The sequence below is a fragment of the Spermophilus citellus genome (genome assembly GCF_964194105.1).
Source record: "Spermophilus citellus genome assembly, chromosome: X".
NCBI lineage: Eukaryota > Metazoa > Chordata > Mammalia > Rodentia > Sciuridae > Spermophilus > Spermophilus citellus.
The window spans coordinates 19329972-19352214 of record NC_138190.1 but is presented as its reverse complement, the minus strand read 5'-3'; the positions used below and the strand labels follow the sequence as shown (position 1 = coordinate 19352214).

The following is a 22243-nucleotide window of genomic DNA, read 5'->3' as shown; positions in this document are numbered from 1 at the left end:
AAAGAGAAGGTTGCTGGAAAAAAATTATAATAGAAAAAAACAAGGGAAAATAGCAAAAGTAAGACAAAGCAATTTATATAAGTTGGGCTGGTTTGAACCTATATTATAATGTACCATGTGAAGTTGCCATGTTCTTTTCCCACATATAAATTTTTATTGGTGCATTATAGTTGCAGTTGCCATGTTTTATAGATCAAAAATGGTCAAATGCCAGTAATTTTATTTGGTTCAAACCAACATATCTACCAGAACATTTAAGACTCCTTGTCACTAAATAAATGATATTTCCTAACTCACACTCGAGTTTTGAATGGTAAGTGTAAACTCTGAAAGGGAATTTTACACAGTAGTATCTGAAATGGTAACTGTAAGGTGCCAGGCTCCACTATAGGCAATATATTCTTCTATTTTTATAGACTCAAACTCCCAAATTTCTTTAGAAGGCTCTTAAGATTTCAGAAGACATGCTCAGTTTCGTGAGTAAGACTGGTACAAATTTCTAAGGCAGGAGTTTAAAAGTGCTTAACTATTTCAAAGCCTGTATAAAGGTAAGACTTAAGAAGACACAATGGAAGAGAAAAAGATATGAATCTATCCATAATACCTAATATTTCAAGATGTTCAAGAAGATCATTATGGAGACACAGAAAAATATTTCTTTAAGTAACAGAAAGTGTAGATATTGAGGCACCATAAACCAGTCATTGCAATAACAATATACAAGAAAATGAAAAGAAAAAATTTCAGGTAAACACTCCAGTATTTAAAAATAAATGGTGCAACTGGATAGCTGATATGATAATTTGAATTACACCATGTGGTATTCTAAAAAGGTGTGCTGCAGAGTTGCCTGTGCTAGAAGGTGACTGGTTAAGCTTGTTCCGATACTACTTATGATAAAAATATATATATATCCTGCATTTATGGGGGACAGAGAGGTGTTTAAAGAAAGTGATCAAACTGTTACCAAGTAAGAGTTTAAATCTTCTCCTAACTACTAGGAATTCTTTCTGTTAATTAATCAAATTCAAGATAAGGTAGTGAAGAAGGGGGTAGCCATAGTGCAGAGAGAAATGGGGTGGGGGTGGCGGATCCTGTTTTGGTAAAGATGAAGGGATTAATTAAGCACAGGGCAAAGCAGGAGTTCACATTTGCATCTCAATGCTGTGTCCCTCGATATAGGCTGATCAAATAGAGCCCACTGACAGACCATCACCAATTTTGAGATGAATCTCCTCCTTCATATTTTAACATCTCTGAATCAGGATGTATCTTAAGTCAAACCATTTTAGATTTAAAAATTTTTTTTGTAGTTATAGATGGACAGAATGCCTTTGTTTATTTTTATGTGGTGCTAAGGATTGAACACAGTGCTTCACACAGGCTAGGCAAGTGCTCTGCCACTGAGCTATAGCCTCAGCCCCACCATTTCAGATTTAATGATAAATACCAACTGACATAGAGGTTAGCTAATAGCCACCATTCTTTTTAAAAATATTTATTTATTTTAGTTTTAGGTGGACACAGTACCTTCATTTTATTTTTATGTGGTGTGAGGATTGAACCCAGTGCCTCACGCATGCTAGGCGAGCACGCTACCACTGAGCCACAAGCACAGCCCGCTAATAGTCCTACCTTTCTAAAAGTCAATCTCAATACCATTCAAACAGCTAGTCATCTGAGAATAAGTTTCCTACATGATTCCAAAACAGCCACTAATATCCTAGACCACAGAAAAGATGAGGGAAGGAGACTATCATTACACATTTTAGATGTCCAGATAGAACTCAAATTATATTCTTTATCTGAACTAGAAATTTCAGCAGATTCTGTATACAAGAATCTTAGCACTGAGACCCCCTACTTTGTTAGAAAGAATGTTATTGTATGCAATGGAAGCCTTTATGGAGGGAAACCTATGTAGAGAGATATTCAACATATCTTGAAATTCTGGTGGAACAAATGCTTGCCACATGAGTAAGATACTAGAAGACCTTACAGAAACCTTTTGATGAAGCTTATTAAAAGGGTCTCTGGGGCTAGGGTTGTAGCTCAGTGGTAGAGCACTTATCTAGCACATGTGAGGCATTGGGTTCAATCCTCAGCACCAAATAAACAAAATAAAGGTATTGTGTCCATCTACACAACTTAAAAAAAAAGATCTCTGTATTTAACAGACTCATGAGATTAAGGAGGAAAAAAACTCTTTTGAGTTTCATGCTGACTAATAAGGAAGCCACTAGGTATGTGTGATTTTTCCATTTAAATTACTTAAAACTATGGGCTGGGGATGTGGCTCAAGCGTGCTTGTCTGGCATGCGCACGGCGCTGGGCTCGATCCTCAGCACCACATACAAATAAAGATGTGGTGTCCACTGAAAACTAAAAAAAATAAATATTAAAAAAATTACTTACTTAAAACTAAATACAATTGAAACTTCAGTTCTTCAGCAGCACTAGCCACATTCAAGAGATCAATAGCTGTGTATGGACAGCACAGATAAAAGAGCTTTTGATCACTGGCAGAAAATTTGGACAGTCTGAAGATGAGCCATACCTCAAAGCCAATACTTAGCAGTTGTAAATTTGGACAAATTAGCAAATTTGAACAAGTTAATGACCCTCACCAATACTTGGTTTTCTCATTGGTGAAATGAGTATGTAACTGTTATTCTACTCCCTGAGATATTGTGAAAAATCAGAGAATGGAGGACATGTTGGTGCTTTGAAAACTACATGATAGAGAGGGTTACCTACTATGTTTTATCTTCTTACATTATTCGGACTTTAAAGTCCGAGATCATATAATTATTTAGTAGTATCTTTAAATGATTTGTACATTTTTTTTGCATTTTTTATATCTTTTACTTTTTAAATCCCCAAGTTTTATGTCTTCTTATTCTTTCCTTTTTCCTTTTTGGTTAAAAAAGGGGGTGGGGCAAACATGCAGATATTTTTAGCAAATAAAAACCTACAGTAGCCACACAGGCAACAGAAATGAATGAGGTGGGATGTGGTGAGGCTATGGAAAACTGGATAATCTATGTTCTATCTAAACTGCTTAGGTGCTACTTACCTTCACCAATTGTAGCTATTCAGAATGTTGACCTAATCTAGTCAGATGCTGGTTTCTTACAAGAAAGGTAGAAATGTGGCTTTTTTTGGTACTAGGGATTGAACCCAGGAGCACTATACCACCAAGCTACATTCCCAGCCCTTTCATTATTTATTTATTTATTTAATTTTGTGCCAGAGATTGAATTCAGGGGCATTTAACCACTGAGCCACATCCCCAGCTGTTTTCATATTTTATGTAGAGACAGGATTTCACTGAGTTGTTTAGGGCCTAAGTTACTGAGGCTGGCCTTGAACTTGTGATCCTCCTGTGTCAGCCTCCTGAATGGCTAGGATTACAGGTATGCACCACTGTACCCAGCAAAATGTGCCTTTTTGTTGAAAATCTTCATGTTAAAAATATGCACAACTGACTAAAAATTTTAAGTATTCTTTAGGCAAACTAAATAATTTAGAATGACATATGGTGTGAGTCTGGTTTTTAAGACCTTATGGCAGCTATCCTTCCTTCTCCAGGGCCCCATGTCTTACAACATTCTTAAAAATACAAGCACACAATTTACTCCTCATTGGACCTGTTTGTGAAATAGAAATGAAATTCACAATGTTAATTACTAAAAAGGCAGGGGGGTTGGGGGAGGCAGGCATGGTGGTGCATGCCTGTAATCCTAGCAGCTAGGGAGGCTGAGGCAGGAGGATCAAGAGTTCAAAGCCAGCCTCAGCAATTTAGCATGGCCCTAAGCAACTCAGTAAGATTCTGTCTCTAAATAAAATACAAAAAAGGACTGGGAATATGACTCAGTGGTTCAGTACCCCTGAGTTTAATCCCCAGTACCAAAAGGGAGGGGAAAGAAAATTTTTATTATTTTTGCATAATTTTATACAGAGAAATAAAATTTTCATTGTTACTTCACTGGAAAATTACTGGAAACCTGGGAGAGAACAAGTCTTTTTACATAAAAGCCAAAAGTCTCTACTGATGAATGAGGTAAGAGATTAAAACACACACACACACACACACACACACACACACACACACACACAACCACACAAACAAATTAGGAAAACCTATCAGAAGACAAAGCAAATCTTAATTTTCCCAGTAATTTAAATGTTGTATATTCAAAAACTCATTGAAATTTAAAAGGCTGCTGTACTATATATGGAAGTGTACAAAATTTTTTATTCCAAGTATACTTACTTATATTTTTATCATATGCGCACCCCAAAGAACCAGCAGTTGCAGCCTTTTTATTCAGTTGACAATTCAAATATTATTTCTAATACAAATATATGGTTTATCATGCTTATTTATCACTAACTTTGTACACTTCATAATCGCATTACAACCCCACTGTGTACTGAATACCACTTACAGTTCAAAGTACTCAAGATAAGCACTGTTACTTTCAAGAGAAGATTGGCAGTAATTAAAGGTCTCATTTAGTAGTTGTTGGTAACCACATTTTTTTTGAGGAGGAAAAAAAAACAATAGAAAGTAGTATAGATCTATTTAATTTGGTAATTATATTTTATTAATGAGATCTATTTTGGACATAACTTTAACTGTGGCTAAAATAAAGATGTGCTAAACTGCTATCAATGTTATGAACGAGAGTGAGATGAAAGTGTTCTGTAATTTATCAATGAGAAGAATTGACACATCTGTGACCTATATGGCATAAAACAAAATCATACAGAACGCTAATAATAATAATAATAAAAACAACAATGGTACTTTGCACTTACAGACCTCCTTTCGGAGGATTTTCAGAGCACTTTTTAAACACATTCTATTTTTTCCTTTTTTGAACAAATAAGATAACTAAATCAAAGAGTAATAATGGTTTGCCCATACCACAAAGTGAGTTAGTGGCAAGCCAGGAATACATTTTCTAAGTTGCTCAGTCTCCTGCAATTATATTATGCAATGATTACTAGTAGAGTATGTCTTGCAGGTTACACCCAAGACATAGATATCTCCAGATTTCTTGTGGGCTTACTATGCACCACCACCCCCAGCCCCAGTCTACTAATAGAACTGTTTACAAACCTACATTGACATCAGCATGTGTGCCTGCATGCTGCTCCACTTAGGGTCCCAGGGGGAGATAAGAGAAGACCAGTGTGCAAGTCTCTCAGCAGTTCCTTACCTTCCCAACTTCAGGAGAGCTATCTGGAGCCAGCCTCCAGACATTTAAAGATACAATAAAGGCTAGCCAACTAAATCACAAATTTGTTGGAGTGCTGGGAGAAATTTAAAGATAGCAAGGTCATTAAAGAGCTAGAACTGTATATCAGTAGATAAACCGGCAAGCAAAATGGCTAGCTGCTATCATATGTATATAGGTTCTAAGGGAGGAAGGAATGGGCCTAGGCAAGGACAGCCTTCATTTGAAGTATGCTTTTCAGATTCTTTAAATTTATTCCATATTAATATAACTGGGTATCAATTTAATTAATAGAACCTAAAGGTTTAAACAAAGGAATGAGTAGGCTGGACTTTATGTATGCATGATATAATAGCCCAATTCTGGTGGAAATTGTCAAGAGAGCAGGCAAATTAAGGTGGGAATTAAGTCCATGTGCAGTGAGGAGATAGTAGGGCTAATATTCAATGAATGTGTAGATATGTGGATGGAAAAACATTTTATGATACAGTTGGAGGGTATGATGGGAAATAGCAGAGAAAAGAGGATAACTCAGAAAGCTACATTCTAGAAAACAATTCCACACACCATTTATTAGGTTCCTATTGTGTGTAAGTTACCATCAGACATGTAATAACTTATCAAGCATGGCACTTGTTCCAAAGAGTTATGATGTAATAGAAACAGTGTTCAGGACTGCAGGAAAAAGATCACTTGTACTTGTAAGGCCTTAAAATATGACTAGAATACGAACAGATAAATACTGGATTAAAGCTGGCAATCTAGGCAGGGAAACCAATCCTCTTAAAGCTTCTACTACTACTACTACTACCATCTCGTCCCAAGCAACTTGGGGGATGGGTAACATTCTGAAACTTGAAGAAAGCTGCTCCTCCCAAGATCAATCCATCTGGGCTTCAAGGCATGTAGAAGATCAAACTGTGGAGGCTCCTAATCATAACAATTGGGCTAGCCTCCCCCTTAATACCTTCTCACTCACCCATCCAGTATCCTCAAGGATCCCCCACTCTCGGCAGCCCTTTTCTAGTAAGTTAATGGGGGAAAATAACATGAGCTTTGTAGCCAAATTTTGTTGAAATGCATTTATTTCATCTTCAGTTTGCTCATTACCAGAGAACAGTTTCTTCTTGCTTACTTTTCTCTAGACTATTTTTTTCTTTCACTTTATCTCTGATGCTATATTAGCTCATATAGCACCATAAATGCTTCCTTTATCTAGGAAATATTCTTGTGTTTGACTTCATTTTCCTTTCTAGTGTCTATTTAAATTATTATCTAGATGCCACCCAATCTTCTTTTCTATATCAAAGTCAGACTTAATGCATATTTGACAAGAAGCAATATTAAAGTTTGAAGAGTTTCACTAACTCAGAGGTTCTCATCACTGTGCGTGTGCAACAGAATCACCTGTGGAGTTTTTTTTTTTTAAATACACAGCTGTCTTGTCCCCAGTCATTTCTAAAAGTGCAAAAGATACACCCTGGTTAAGAATTATTCTGCTAAAAGGTACATGATTTGGAACTTGTTCTGGCTGACGTTCCTCAAACAATTACAACTTTTCTTTACTCTCCTTAGAAAAAGCCAACTGTTATTACTGATTGTTTAGTATTAGTGGAAAATATGCAAAGGGACAGACAAAAAACAGATGTTTGTGAATGATTTGTGTTTCAATTTCTTCCATTAAGTACAGATAACTGAGAATTAAATTTATATTTTTTTCATACACTTTATGAATGCTATTTTAATAAATAAGAAAATTACTGGGTGTAGTGGTACATGTCTGTAATCCCAGTTACTCAGGAAGCTCAGGCAGGAGGATTATAAATTCCAGGCCAGCCTCAGCAACTTAGTGAGACCCTCTCTCAAAATTAAAAGTAAAGAGGGCTAGGGATGTAGCTCAGTGGTAGAGTGCCCCGGTTCAATCCCTAGTACCATCCCTCCCCAACAAAACCCTGAGAAAACAGCTATCAAGACAAATTTTAGTCTCATTGTGAGTAGGGACCATTCACCACATGTCTAGAACTGTACATTAGCATTTGGGGGCACAAATCTGAACAAAATATGGTCATCAACAGGCTGCAGAAAGCAATGCAGTAACAGTAACTAGACTACTAAGTACTATAATAGTGCTTTGGACAAAATGTTATTGTCAGAAAGAATAAAATCAACTGACATTTATTACATGATTGTCATGTGACAGGCACTGTTCTAGGCATTTTACACATTGCCCTGTTCTGAATTAATCTGTTTAATTTAGAACCCTAGGAGGCAGGTACTATTCTCCTTGCAGTTTTATAGTGTGGCGGTAGAGGGGTTAAGTCACACATCCCAACTTCACTTATCTATTAAGGAACAGAAAGCTAAAACATGCACTGAGCCTTGGCTCCAAGAGCTGGATTACCCTATACTGCCCTTGAGAAGCCTAAGTCAGCGCCCTTGGTGCTCAACAAATACTAGAGGGAGGGAGGGAAGGAGGGAGGAAGGAAACACCAAATATTTACAGAGCATTCACACAGTGTGCCTGAAGCTCCTCCTACCCAAAGGCCAGAACCTTGGAATGTCTGTGATTCCTTAAAGCCTAGGCAAAAGACAGGTATTAGCTTTCCCTCTGCTTCAGTGATAGAATCAGTTAGGCTTTTGTAACTAACCCTTAAATTGTTCCCTTCACTTTCTCTGTTCTAGTTCCTATGAGCTTACACCATTTTGGAGCCAAACTAAAAATGACATTTTGAGGATACTGCTTCCAAGAATTTCCCATATGTCCTAGCATGTTACAGTGACACTGCTATAATGAAAAAGATATTTTGTTAGAATAAGGTGAGCAAGAGAGGCAAATCTAAAGAGATGATATTTTAGGTTGAAAGAAGGAAAAAAAAAAGTTTCCTGATTCAGAGCTAAAGGCTGCTGCCAACAGCCTGTTTTGTTCCCAAAGATCAGCACACAAAAGTTTCACAGAGCTGGAGGAAAAAGATTTGGATGCTAAGTTAGATGGGGGGTGGGGCACAATTCCCATCATTCCTTTGGGAGCTGTACAAAAATAACAAAACCTCTATAAAAGAGATGAGCAAGTGGGCTGTGAAAGGAATGACCCCTCACATATAGGGAAAGCAATTTGCATCTACAGATCTCATTGGTATAAACGACCTCCTTCAAAGAGTGAAAACCTCAATGGAAAGCCACTATATACCCATGAAAAGCTTTGCTGGCTATTTGTTGAGCTGTATACAGACTAACAAACAGGAGTGGTTAACCTGGCGCACCATGCACTATAGAGATTTTTTTTTTTTAAGTAGGCTTAGTCAGCTAATCTTGTTGAGATTTCTCTCATACTACTGATTTCTTATTCTCAAAATAAATTAAGAGGCTTCATTCAGAATTCCCTGTGGTCTACCAGCTTGAGTTTGTTGGGTGTCTTTGATTGTCTCTTGTCTTTAGATTCCCTGCCTTGTCTCTTTAGATTTTGCTGTGCCCTTTGGTATTTCCCGTTAGTCCATGTCTGGAATAGCTAATTACATGGTAGCATAATTCCTGCCTGTACAACAAGGAATAGCAGAACCTTGCTAATTCACACCAATGACTGAAAGACTCCTGTGTAAGTTACTGAATTATGTAAATGAGCAATAAGTGAAGAAAGATGATTCAAAATTGTATTTCATTCATTTATTTTGACAAGTGTAGTTTAGTCTTAATTATTTTGAAAATTTCTTTGTAGCATACTAATAAATTTACTGTGGCACATTTGTTAAAAGTGATAAAGCCTTCACTAACAGAGACCAGAGTGTGCTCTATTGAATAATTTTCTTTAAACAGTCTCAGGTTCAGGCTTCTTTATCTTGGATTTGACTGACTTTTCAGCATCGATGCTTTTTTTGGATAAGACAATTTAAAATATGCCAATAAAACATAGGAGTTATTTCAGCAGTAAACAGTGACTTATAAACAGGTCCCACATATGTTTACACTTTGACCACATTAGTTAAAATAATCATGTTTTAAGTAAAACATTTTTATATCCTATGGTCAACAATGCTAATGAGACTTTATTTTTATCTTCTAAATAAAACTAGTAAAGTCAGTCATTCATTCCTTTTAATTCCTATTTCTGTTTTGTTTTGTCTAACCATACTTCTTTTTCTTTTAAAGCTAAAGATGTCTGTTTTAAGGTAAGTGAATATATCACAGTATGTAACATTTTCATGTCAAAATACTTACATTATTATAGTCTGAATTAATTTAAGATAGGAAAACATTTTGATACACTTTTGACAGACATATCCTGAAGGATGGATCAATTTATTTCAAAGTACCACCCTCGGCTACATCTGGGAGTAAAGAGCAATTGCCCTTCCAGTTTATAGTCCTGGGCTTAAAGCTTTACACAGGCCAGCTTCTTTAGTAAGCACTTTTAGACTATATTCCAATTCAGACATGCTTTAAAATCACCATGCATTTGTCAGATGTGGTTTTTTGATTTATAAGAGGTAGATAAGCAAGAGAGCTTAAAGAAAAGTAAGACAAAACTTTGTCTCAGAGTACATGACTACATTTATGTCTATTAAAATCGTACCCATTTTCCAAAGCCCAACTCAGATTCCATCTCTACCAGGAAACTTTCCTCGAAGCAGATGCTCAGTTTCTGTGAATCCTGGTCATTTCATCTCTTTGAGGTTGTATTTTCATCTGAAAAAATGTCAACTAACCCTGTCTAACAAGACTGGATAGGAAAAAGTAAAAGATAATGGATGTGTGTGTTTTCGATAAAACAGCAAAGTCCTAAGGGCTGGAGATATAGCTCAGTAGTATCATGTGTGAAGCTCTGGGTTTGATTTCCAGCACTGCAAAATAAAAAGAAAGTATCAAGTCCTATAAAAAGTAGGTATTTAGAGGATGAATGCATGAATAAGCAAGGCATCAGAAGCAGTATCACCTCTAGTGTTAGGAGTATACAACAGTGGTACAGCACTTGCCTAGCATGCATAAGGTCCTGGGTTTGATCCCTAGCAACACACATGCACACACACAGAATAGTACTACCTCTAGAAGCAGGAACTAGGTCTTGCTTACAATTGTGTCCTTTACATATCACATAGGGCAGAGACTCACTCCTTGAATGAATTGGGTCAAATAAGTGCAGGGCAAGAAAAGGGGACAGAGAAAAAGACACACAGACCTAGTTTTGTGATCCTTTTTTTTCTTGTGAATTTGAGTTTACAACAATTTCTTAAAACAAATAAAGTACATCAAAGTATAAAATTACCAGAAAACCTATCTTTTTTGGAGCACATCTGGTTCAAGCCTTAAGTTCCAAGGGATGGTAGGCGTGCTTGGCACACAGACCAAGGAGAGAAGGTTTCCCAGGGCCATTAACCAGGGAGAATGCAATTAATGTTAGTCAATTTAATGCAATGACAAGTGGCTAATTCTGTCTAGTTGCTGTCTTCTAGACACAAGGTAGGAGAAAGCACATGAATCTGAATAAATTCATGACAACTACAGGAAGAACTACTCTAGGAATGAGTCAACTCAATGATGGGTTTTTCTTTATATATGAGGGGTAGCATTATAAATGGGGACTGACTAATAATGTGAAAATCAACATCAGATCTGGGCCTGGGGCTATAGGGTAACTGGAGACATCATAGGACCATTATTAGACTTCAAAAGTTATGATTGATTTGAAAATTTTGAAAAATTTAAAGAATCATGCAGGACAATGAAGACCTATATCAATTTAGATGAAAAGCAAGAAAGCAAAGCAGAATAGAAAGTCAGTGTAAACATTATGTCAGTAACGGGAAAGATTGAGGACTAAGCAAACATTTAACCATTAAAGGCTGTTCTGGTACAACACAAGCAGTTGGTAAAAAACAAAACAAAACAAACAAACAAAAAACCTCAACCATCAAAACAAAAACAAAAAATTAAGGGGATGTGTGAGAGGCAGTGCTGTCTCTCAGGGAGAGCATAAATACTTTTGAAACCATGAGAAGAAATGTTACTGCAATAGAGTTAAGGCAAATAAGAAATGATTAAGACATTAAATTCTGGGCTAAGTAAATGAAGAAAAGAATATGCAATTTAAAAAGAATCCCTACCTAACAAGAGGAAAATACCAGAGTCAGACTAAACCTGTTTAAATCCCAAACATTTCTGAGACCATGAAACCCTTCTGAATGACTATAAATCCTCTAAAATTTGCTTGAAGCAAATGGGACTGGTATTTTCATATTGTTCACTAACTTTTTAAAATTCACATTTATTAGAAATTTTAGCTGATATAAAAAGTCACCAAGTCAATAACCGATAAAATTACGAAGAGTGTGTCTTTATAGAATGCCTTAAGAGGAAATGAAACATCATCTGCATCTAAGATTACAGAGCTGAATGAACCTTTTAAAGTTTAAGACTGCCTTTTCAAAAGAAGTTACTGTGATACATTTTAAGTGGGTATTTCACTATACTTCTAATGAAAAACACTAATTTGGGGGAAAGAAAACTTAGTATAACCATTTTTAACCCCCAAGTGCTTTATATAGGTTATATCACAGTAGATAACATACATGTTACACAAATATTGATCATTTGATATTAATTCCTACACTTGATCTCAGCCAAAAGGCCAAGAAGTGATTAATATTCATTGCTAAAACTTACAGTACATTCTATCATGATACTTAAAGGATCTACTCTCTTCTCTGCCATAAGTATTATAAGCCCTTTCCTCCTAATTAATGTGCAATTAATTCAACCAACCTCCAATTAGTCTTCTACAACATTACCCCACTTAGACAATAAAGCAGTCTCTAGATTGGGTTTTAAACCTGGGCTAAAATAGACTTCTACAGACCAAAAAATGGTTCTGGGATTTCTCTTTGTAGTGTAATTTAGATGTCATATCTAATTTGCTGTCATGACTATTGTTTCACTGTGCAATTTGTATGTCGTTTTGAATGGTAAAGGCATCATAGCTTTATTGAATTAAACCTTCTGTCTTGATTTATGGTCTGATGTTACATGTTTGTGCATTTTATGTTTATGTCTCAAAAGCTGCTTTTGACATCAAGTAGTAGAAAAAGAATGTGCTCTTTTGATATGTTTGCTCAAGACTTAGTAAATATAAACACAAACTGGAAAAAAACCTGTCCAAACTAAAAACAAAACCTAAAAATAGTGAATATTATTATTATTATTATTATTATTATTATGGCTTTTAAAGACAGAGATAGCTAACTAAGTCATTCACATTATAAAAATCACAGAATGCCTGGCTGTTCTGTAACCTAAATGTCTTGATTGCCAATTATATTAACCAATCTTTTCTAAGAAACAACTGCCCTTTTCATTGACAGTTTTTGTGATAGCTAACTCAAACATAAAATGTTCATACCACAAATCCATAGTCACAAAGAAATTAAAATGCTCCTGAACTTTAACTCAAAAAGGATAGAGACTATCTTACCTATAAAACTCAGTTTAGTGTTGGTCTGTTTGTAGTTGTCCTCCTTGTCCTGGCCTATGAATTCAACTTCTAAAGTCATGACTAAGAAGACTAACCATGGAAAGCCTTCCACTAGACCACTGGAATAGCCTTTTAAGTAATTTTTAGTGCATGAAATTTCATAAAGTTTTTACTAGATAATTACACTTCCTGATTTTGTAATTAGTGGAAGTACATGCAATTACATAATAATTATGATAGTAATTACGTAATTAAGATGTATAATTATGTAGTAAAAAACATCATGGAAATAAAACCATCTACTGTGTAAGCACAATACATTTTAAAAGTAAATTCACTAGCCCAACTGTTTAAAAATACTTTTCTTCAAAATAAAGTGATTAGCTCATGTTATGATCTAACTGCTTGAAAATTGTTTAATATTTTTTCAGTCATTGGTGATAGAAATGTATCTTTAAAAAGTACATGAAAGAAAATCTTATCAGGTTCTTCCCACTTTTATCCTTCCAAAAATAACAATATCTTTGCAAATGAAGACCACCAACCACCACTTACTTTATCACCTAGCTATGCAACACTGGTGCCTTTGTTTTTGTTGCTGTGTCACTATAAAGAGGAAAGGAACCTACCCATTGAGAAGACAGTAATTGGAAATGATTGTATAAATTAAGTCACTTGGCTGTTATCATAGAATGCCTGTAGGTCCCAGTATACATAAAAATGCAAAGGATGAGTGCATATTTACAGAAATGGGCTTAAAGACACATCATCAGAATCTAGAAGTTTGCTGCCCAAACCATGGCAACTTTCATATATTACTTTAACTATCAAAAAGAAGATGACAGAAAATGTACAGAGTCAAGGAAGGCACTTCTACTTTTGGGCAAAGCAATTAAGGAGATGATTTCCTGGGAAATGTAGTTTCTCTTCTGTTATATCATAAAGTCATTTTTTGTTAAAAATAAAACAAAAATGAAAACAAAGCAGGCAGTACTCTGAAAAACAAAACCTTGTGATGGGGCTCCATGCTGCCAAAGGAAATAATTACTTTGTCATTATTGTGGTGAGCATAAAAACTGCACATAAAATTCAGCAACAGTAGGAAAAGTAAATTTCAAAAACTTTTGGGTACCAAAATATAAGAAAAAGATTCTGGTTTCCATTTACAAAAATCTAGTTCAAGGCCTTGAAATCTTTTCAAACATGCTAAAATCAATGTTCTAATGAGGTTCAGAATGTAGTGTTTGGGTGAGACTTCACTTTGGGTCTGTGTAGAAAGGCCCTTACATAAAGAGGGTGTAGAACTACATTCCACTTCTCTCTTTTATAAGCCACTAATCTTGAGAAGCTGAAAGCTATTTTGAAAATCCTAATTTACTCTTCCCTTGTTCCTTCTAGTTAAGAAGAAACAAAGTGGAAGAGCTCATGCTTTCTTGCTTTTGTCTCCTCTCCTAGCCTTTGTCAGAAAACTACATTTTTAGCTTAATTACAAAATATATTTCAAAGGGTCAGAATATAATGTGAAGTCTATCTTAAACTTGGGTAGCCCTTCTGTACCTTGCATATTTGTCATTTTAAAATTTTACCAAAAGGATGGCCCTAACCAATGAAAGAATGAAATGGAAGTAGGATTTGAAATTAGGCTTTAGTTACTAAGAGAGGAGAATCGTTTGAATTAGTGCTTTTCAAACTTTAATATGCCTAGGAATCACCTGGGGATCGTGTTAAAATGCAGATGCTGATGTAGTAGATCTAGAGAGGGCCCAATATTTTGCATTTCTAACAAGCTCCCAGGTGATGCTGACGCTGATAGTGTACTGATCACACTTTGAGTAATAAGGTCTTAGGTTCTTGGGAAAAAAACTGCAGAGAAAAAAGCCGATTTGAGTTCATTTCTATGTTGTTTTCTCCCTCAATTGCTAAATTGTTTGAATAATTATTTCAAGTTGAGTAAAATTATTTATTTGTAAAATTTCAGTGCTCCTCATTTTTTTATTATAAAGCAGTACATGATCAGATTATAATTTAGGAATTAGATAACAGTATAAAGGAGAAAATAAAAATTGTCTATTATCCATAGATAGTGACTATAAATTTCTAGTGTTCCTTACTTATTTTTCCACCTTGCACATCACCACAAATTACAATCACAATTGTTACTTAGTTTTGTACTTTAGCACTACATTATATTTTCATTTTAAACAGTAAAACTAAGTAACATCTAACAATAACAACAAAAACTCCCACTTTCCTGTTTTCAAAATTTTTTACAGATTTTTACAATCACTTCCTAATCACAAACAGGTGGCTGTTTGTTCTTAATTGCCAACTTAGAGCCTCCTATCATAAAACTTCCCTTAAACTCATCAATGGAACTGTTAAAGGAAAAAAAAGCTTAAAGTTACCCATCTCAAAACCTATTTTTATAAACAAAACTGTTTTCACAATGATAAAAGGTAGAATTTTAAGAAGAACAGATGCTTTAAGTGAATTTCTGCTTATATTTTTGTGTATTTAGTAGGTGTGAATTGTTTTATGTGTACTTTACCTGGTATTAGCTCCTAAAAACAGAGAAAAGGTTCATCTCTAAAAACAGTTTTTCAGTGGAATAACCCAACACAAATGGGCTTTAAAAAGAGGCACACAACCACATGCTTGTCATCCCAGTGACACAGGAGGATGGAGCAGGAGGACTGCAAGTTCAAGGCCAGTCTCAGCAACTTAGCAAGACTCTGTCTCAAAATTAAAAAAAAAAAAACAATTAAAGGGGCTGGGGATGTGGCTCAGTGCTAAAGCACGTCTGGGTTCAATCCCCAGCACCAAAAAAAAAAAAAAAAAAAAAAAAAAAAAAAAAAAAAGACTAAATGGACCAAGCTGACAGAGTCTACTTTTTTGGTGGTGGTGGTGGGGGGGGCGGTTCCTGGGGATTTGAGCCCAGGGGTGCTCTACCATTGAGCTACATCCCCAACCTTTCTTATTTTTGATTTTGAGACAGGGTCCCACTAAATTGCCAAGGCTGACCTTGAACTTGCAATCCTCCTGCCTCAGCCTTACAGGTCTCTGGGATTATGGGTGTGTACCACCATGTCTGGCAAGTGACTTGATATTCTTTCCATTCAATTCAAAATTTGGTATCAGCAAAATGACAGATGCAACTTATCATTTTCCTTTAGCATCACTTGTAAAGAGTTGAAGCAACACATTTAATTTGCACATGTCAAGGAACTCCAATAACTTCAATTTATAGCAAACCCAAGTTCAAGCCAAACACTATAGGAGGTTCTACAACTTTACTTCAAATTGCTTCTCAGTAATGTACAGAAGCGTTTCCTAGGACCAATTTTTCTAAAATCCTTAAAATTGCTTGTGTGAGTGAGCTGGCTACAATGGGCAAAAGCACAAACAGGATACAACCCTCTGTCTCCATGAACTGAGTGAAAGAGAATGTAAAATAAAATAATTCAGGATAAGCTCTATGAGAATGGCACTCAAAAGGGGGCTATGGGAACATAAAATTGGGGACATTTACATAACTAATTTCTTCATCAAATAATGGGCGTTATCCATTGCTGCCTCACAAGGCTGTTGGGAGGACTTGTGTTACACATGTGAAAGGACAATGGGAAACTATCAAGTACCTTACAAATGAACAGCCTAATTCTGGGTGGTATTAATGGAAATAAGAAATGCCTTGCAGATGTTACCATCAGGCATAGAGAAAAGACAGAAAGACAGGTCTAGTGGTACACACTGTGCAGAGAAAAGAGCAAGACTGTATCTCAAAATAAAAAATAAAATAAAAAGGACTGGGGATGTAACTCAGTGGTAGAGTCCTCTGGGTTCAATTCCCAGCACCAAAAAAAAAAAAAAAAAAAAAAGAGGCAATAACAAGAAACTGAAAAGTTTAAGAAAAAAAATCAAGTAAAGAAAGCAGGTGAGACCATAGCTCAAGGAGAAGTGAATACAAGATTTCATCTGATTGAGAGAAGCAAGCACAGCACAGCACAACAATCTTTACAGATGGGAAACTAGAGGCTTGCCTACAACCCTTTGCAAGAAACAGAGGTGATATGAAGATAGTCTGTCTAAGCTTAAAGACACTCTCGTTGAGAAGTCAGGCTTCTTCTTCTTTTAAATTTTTTTTTAAGTTGTAGATGGACACGATACCTTTATGTGAGGATTTAACCCGTGCTTCACACATGTGAGGCGAGTGCTCTACGACTGAGCCACAACCCCAGCCCAAGAAGTCAGGCTTCTTAACAGATGCTATTTATAAGGTTAAATCACCAAAATCACCATCTTTTAGTTTCCACCTGCAATTCCAATTCCTTTCTTCAACAGAATCCTAAATCCCAGTGTTCAAATTCTGGCAGATAAAAGCAATGTATTTAAAGGGGGGAAAGTTCATCATGTAGAAGAACATCTGTTATGGTATCTCCCAGAATTCATCATGAAATAGCATTTGAAATCCTAACCCTTTACAACTTAGAGTATGACTGTATTTGGAGACAGGGTCTTTAAAGGAGTAACTAAATTAAAATGAGATCTTTAGGATGGGTCCTAATCCAATATGTCTGGTGTCAAAATATGAAAAGGAAATAAGGTTCAGAGGGAAAAATCATGTGAAGACACAAGGAGAAAATGCCATCTGCAGGTCAAGGACAAAAGCCTTAGAAGACACCCACCCTTGATCACAGACTTCCAGCCTTCAGAACTAAGAAATTATTTTCTGTTGTTGAAGCTACTCAGTATGGGGTACTTTGTTTTGGCAGTTCTAGCAAACTAATACACCTTCCTACTAACATTAGCTGTCACAGAATCAGAGGATATATGCATCTGCTAAGAATACAAACAGAAAAAATGTTTCTTTCTAGAAATAAAGACCAAACCCTGAAGTAAAAAGTGAGTTAGTGGCTCCTTCTCTGCTTTTAAAACAATCTGACCAGGTTGGTGGTGACTCTCGGCCTTATCACACACTAAGCTGTCTTCCCTAACGCACTCTCAGTTCCTCCAGAGGAGGGACTGTCAACCATCCATCTTGCTTTCTCTGCCATGTGGCATCACACTCAACACACAATAGGATCTACATGTACATATACTGCTTTTTACTACTGCTGAATAAACAACAACAAAAGGTTTACTTGAGAAAAATAAGAGACTTCTTCCCCTCTTGCATTTTAATTTAGGCCACTGAACAAAGATTTGAACTGATCCAGGTTTCTTCACACTGTTCACTTATCCCTACTCAGGCTAAGGCACCATGGGATGATGCAGTCAAACAGGACCATTTCATGCTGCCATCCTGGAAATGGATTTTTACTTTATATATTGCCACAGTGTTCCTCTAAAACCTCCTTTGAATCCATTATGTCATCTGTGTACATTCTGGAGCAGTTACAATAATAATGCAAAGTCCCACAGAAATAAGATTTTTAAAATGTTATGTAGTTACAGTGAATATGCAGTAAACACTTCACCAAAGTGAATAACAGTCCTTTACCATTTTAAAGGAAAGAGAAAAATACCAAATGGGGTTAATTCACATTATGGACTAATGGCCTGTAAACTTTCGTTTGAAAGCAAAGCACAGAAAAAGCTTTGACAGAGCTACTTTTCACTGTAAAAATAAATAAACCTCTTTCAAATAATTTGTACATGATTTTTCCAAGTCAAATTGCCAACTTTCAAACAAAAATTAAAACCACCATCCAGTTACAACCCTTAAAATATGGGCTTTATAATGGAAATGGTAAAACAATCTTAGCGAAGGAAATGTTGCTAGGGTACTGACAGTAAAGGAGAGTCTACAGTAAATACTTCACACTCTAGTTACAGGGCACTTGTTGACAGACAATACTTAGATTCCACTCTTAATGATATAACTCTGTGTAACAACTATCACTTTTCACAGGACTTCTGCTGTTAATGTCTACTGGTGTTCTGGCCTTGGTCCAAATTGAATAAATATATTTGCCTTCTGGTTCCCACAGATTTTAAATTCATTTTTATAGCATGTTTCTCTTGAAGAGCAAATCAGAAGAGAAAATTTCATTCTAACTTTTAAAGGGACAAGTGATTTTATATATACTAATTTAAATGTATGGATTTCCTCTCTATTAATTGTTCTATGCACTATAGGCTGCACATCAGAATTACCTAGGAATATTTTCTAAAAGTTATACCTTCCTAAAATTTTACGTCTCACCTTCAGAAATAGAATATGTGGGCACAGGAACCATGCCCCAAGAAACTCTTGGGAGGCAGCTTATAACATATCATGTGTTAGGAAACTTCTGCTCATGGGTCACTGGTAAGCATGACCCAGAGTTTCAGTTTAAATCCCACTGCGAACAAATACCATAATACCAATTAGCATCACTGTAGGATCTGAAAATGCCCTGAGCACATAAATATCAGCTAACTGGCTCCTTCCTAAACTATAACTTAGGAATAATAAATAAGCAAGAGGAAGTTTAAAGAAAAGTTTCAACAGTTAAAATTCAATAAATAAAATAAAAGGGCTCTCAGAACATTTCATGAAGTTCCTTCTGTCAGACACATACATTTTGTACTCTTCTTTTTAAAAAATTTCCTTTAGCCTTCTGACATATAAAAGAACTTGTCAATAATTCTCTTAGTACCATTTTTTTTTGCCCTAACTGCTGGGTAGTGTATTTATTAGAAATAAACAACAAAAAATGTGTCCCCATTCTTAAACACACTGCAAAATGGGACTACAATAAACTGAGTATACGGATCCTGACAATACTTCTCCTCTTTTGCCAAGCAAGAAGCTTCTAAGTGGCCACTATATTCCCTCCCATTGTCCCAGGAAGCAATCTATACCCCTCAATGTTCTCCAAGAAGGCAGAATAAGTTCACAGTGACTTTCCAGATCACTCCTCTCTCTCCATGACTCCAAGAGTCACCAGACTTTTTGAAAACCGCTCTTCATAAAAGACTGATTCACTTCCCAAAAAGGAATTTTGGAGCTATACGGAGGAGGATTCTATCCCCTTGGAGTCTAAAAACATCTAGAGAACAACCTAAGATGGCCATATTCAGAAAGGAGTCATGGGAGAGCAGGTTCTAATATACTGATACCCAGAAGGACATAACTGGCCCAATAGAAACACACAATGCTTCCATACTTAATATTTTCAACTCATGACCACCTTTAAGGAAAGGCTTTTGGGGGCTAAAGAAAAACGTCCATTGATGATATTCCAAGTAAATATAGGCTAGATGTTAGCCATGCATGGAAATTCTAAAACCTAGTTATTAATGGACAGAAGGAATTTCTTTTCTATATAAATTTTACTAATTCATGGAAAATACACTGTGAAGATAGCCCATCTTTGTTGAACATCTAAGGATAAGATATTAATATCCAAATCAAGTCCTGTGTCAGCTGTAAAATATTTTATATCTAAGGACAGAAAAACCAAGTTAGTAAAGGCAATTTAAGAAATAATTTCTAGCCTATCTTGGAGATGGAAAAACTGAAGTCAATTATGATTGGAATTGAAAACAGTGCAACCAAATCAAGGGCAGCATGGGGATTGTTATGTGAGGAAATACAGCAATATTTGGAGGTTTTTATATGCCGTTGAGGTTGCCTCCAGCCCTAATACCGACCAACAAAATGTTGAATTGATATTCACTGACAAACAACATAAACACTCTGTAGGTAACTAATAAGAAAAATGTGTAAATTTGCCTTTTTTTATTTTTTACAGGTAATAGAAAAGTTGTCAATGTGATTTTCAGGTAGGAGAAAAAACATGCACTTGTCATGACATTTTCAAATACTTTAAGTTATGTAACAAAGCTTTTCCCAGACCCATTAAGTCCCACGGTGCCTGTAAGTCTTGTATAAGGAAACGCCAAGTGCAGAGGGTTCCAGGCAGCATCTGATCATATGGGCTGAGGCACCTATATACTCTCTTAGGATGGAGTCAATAAAAGAACTCCACCCCATCCCTCTCTTTCAAAATGAACCTAGGCTTTTAGTGAACAGCAGAGACACACTCCAGGTCTATTTTTTTTTTGTGGTAATATCTGGTTTTTGTAGGCCCAATGATCACGTTGCCTATGCTTACTTTATTACAATTACTAAACTCTATAGAAAATAGCATTCTCAAAATATAGCATTAACGAGTCCTTTTTGTACCGTTCCTCCTCCAAAGCCTTGCTTTGATAGAAAACAATGTGAGACAGGCTGTGGGGGCCAAATCTGGGGATTCCTATGCCACCGCCCCTCATGCAGGAGATCCCTCTGTTCACACAGGCCCCCACAACCTGCTTCCGAGACAGCAATGTGATGCTGTGTGAACAGCCTGACACAGTAGGTCTGGCTTTTATGATGCAAATTTCCACTTTAAACTCAAAGGTAATTACAGTATTTTAACGTACCTTTCTCATGATCGGTAATAAGTTTCTCCAGTGCATAGTCCACATCAAAAATGTACCGGTAAAAGCACAGCTGGGTGTACAGGGACTTGTCAGAATACTGCAATATAACAGAAAATACATGAATACTACTATTGGGGGGGTGATGGAGATCACTCTCAGCAGAGTATATTCCCTAATTTCAACTTCCCTATCAAGCAGCATTTTTTTAAAAGGGGGTGAATAAGAAGGAAAGAATCATACTAATGGTTTGTCCCACTCATATAGCATACATACCTTTCATAATTCAGAATAAATCCTACCACTTCGATCATAGATTACTACTTGCAAAGCTGCAGACTGACTGCCCCTGCTGTCAAAAAACTGATTTTGTCAAATTGCAAATTCCTATGCACCCGTGACAATTTGCACTGTTAATTGGGAAAAGTGGTACCATGCTTCCTAACTAGGACCTGTCCATGCTAGCAGGAAGTTAAACAATTTCTGAAACTGTTTAACATATATTGCTATACTATGAACCCAATTTTCTGACTTGTGGCGACAATCTATTGCCTTCACTGGGGATTAGCTTGCAGACACAATACTGGGAAGTAAGCACAGACTTGAGTAACATCTTGATCAACTGCCCTGTGCTAATCCTAAACAGGCAGTGTTATGACCTCTGAGAAGTAGCACAAGAAATGAAATAACCAAGGTTTTCCATTATACCCATGTCAAAACATGTTTCATAACTTTGGCAAGTTCTAGTTCACCAAACACCAGAGATATGTCTGAAACTAGTATTCATTCAGCACACAAATGCTGAATGCCGATGCTCCTGAGGTTAAAAGAGATACTGTGGCCTGGGGTTGCATGTGCCTGTAATCCCAGCGGCTCTGGAGACTAAGGCAGGAGGATTGTGAGTTCAAAGCCAGCCTCAGGAACTTAGACCCTATCTCTAAATAAAAATTAAAAAAAATGGCTGGGGATGTAGTTCAATGGTTAAGAGTCCCTGAATTCAATACTTGGTACAAACAACAACAACAACAACAAAACAAACAAACAAACAACAACAACAAAAACAAGGCACTGTATATTCTCTTAAGAAACTGTCTCTCACCCTGTGCCAGGAAAAACACATGCAGTC

The 22243-nt window shown here is 36.2% G+C and overlaps 1 protein-coding gene across 2 annotated transcripts in view; it reads right to left on the bottom strand.

Moving 5' to 3' along the window:
* Positions 1-22243, bottom strand: part of POLA1 (DNA polymerase alpha 1, catalytic subunit) — a 296467-nt gene that overhangs the window by 46381 nt on the left and 227843 nt on the right. For both annotated transcript variants that reach the window (XM_081276741.1, XM_081276742.1), the window contains exon 36: positions 21121-21217. In XM_081276741.1, coding sequence (XP_081132867.1) covers positions 21121-21217 — 97 coding nt within the window. The remainder of the gene's footprint in view (positions 1-21120; positions 21218-22243) is intronic.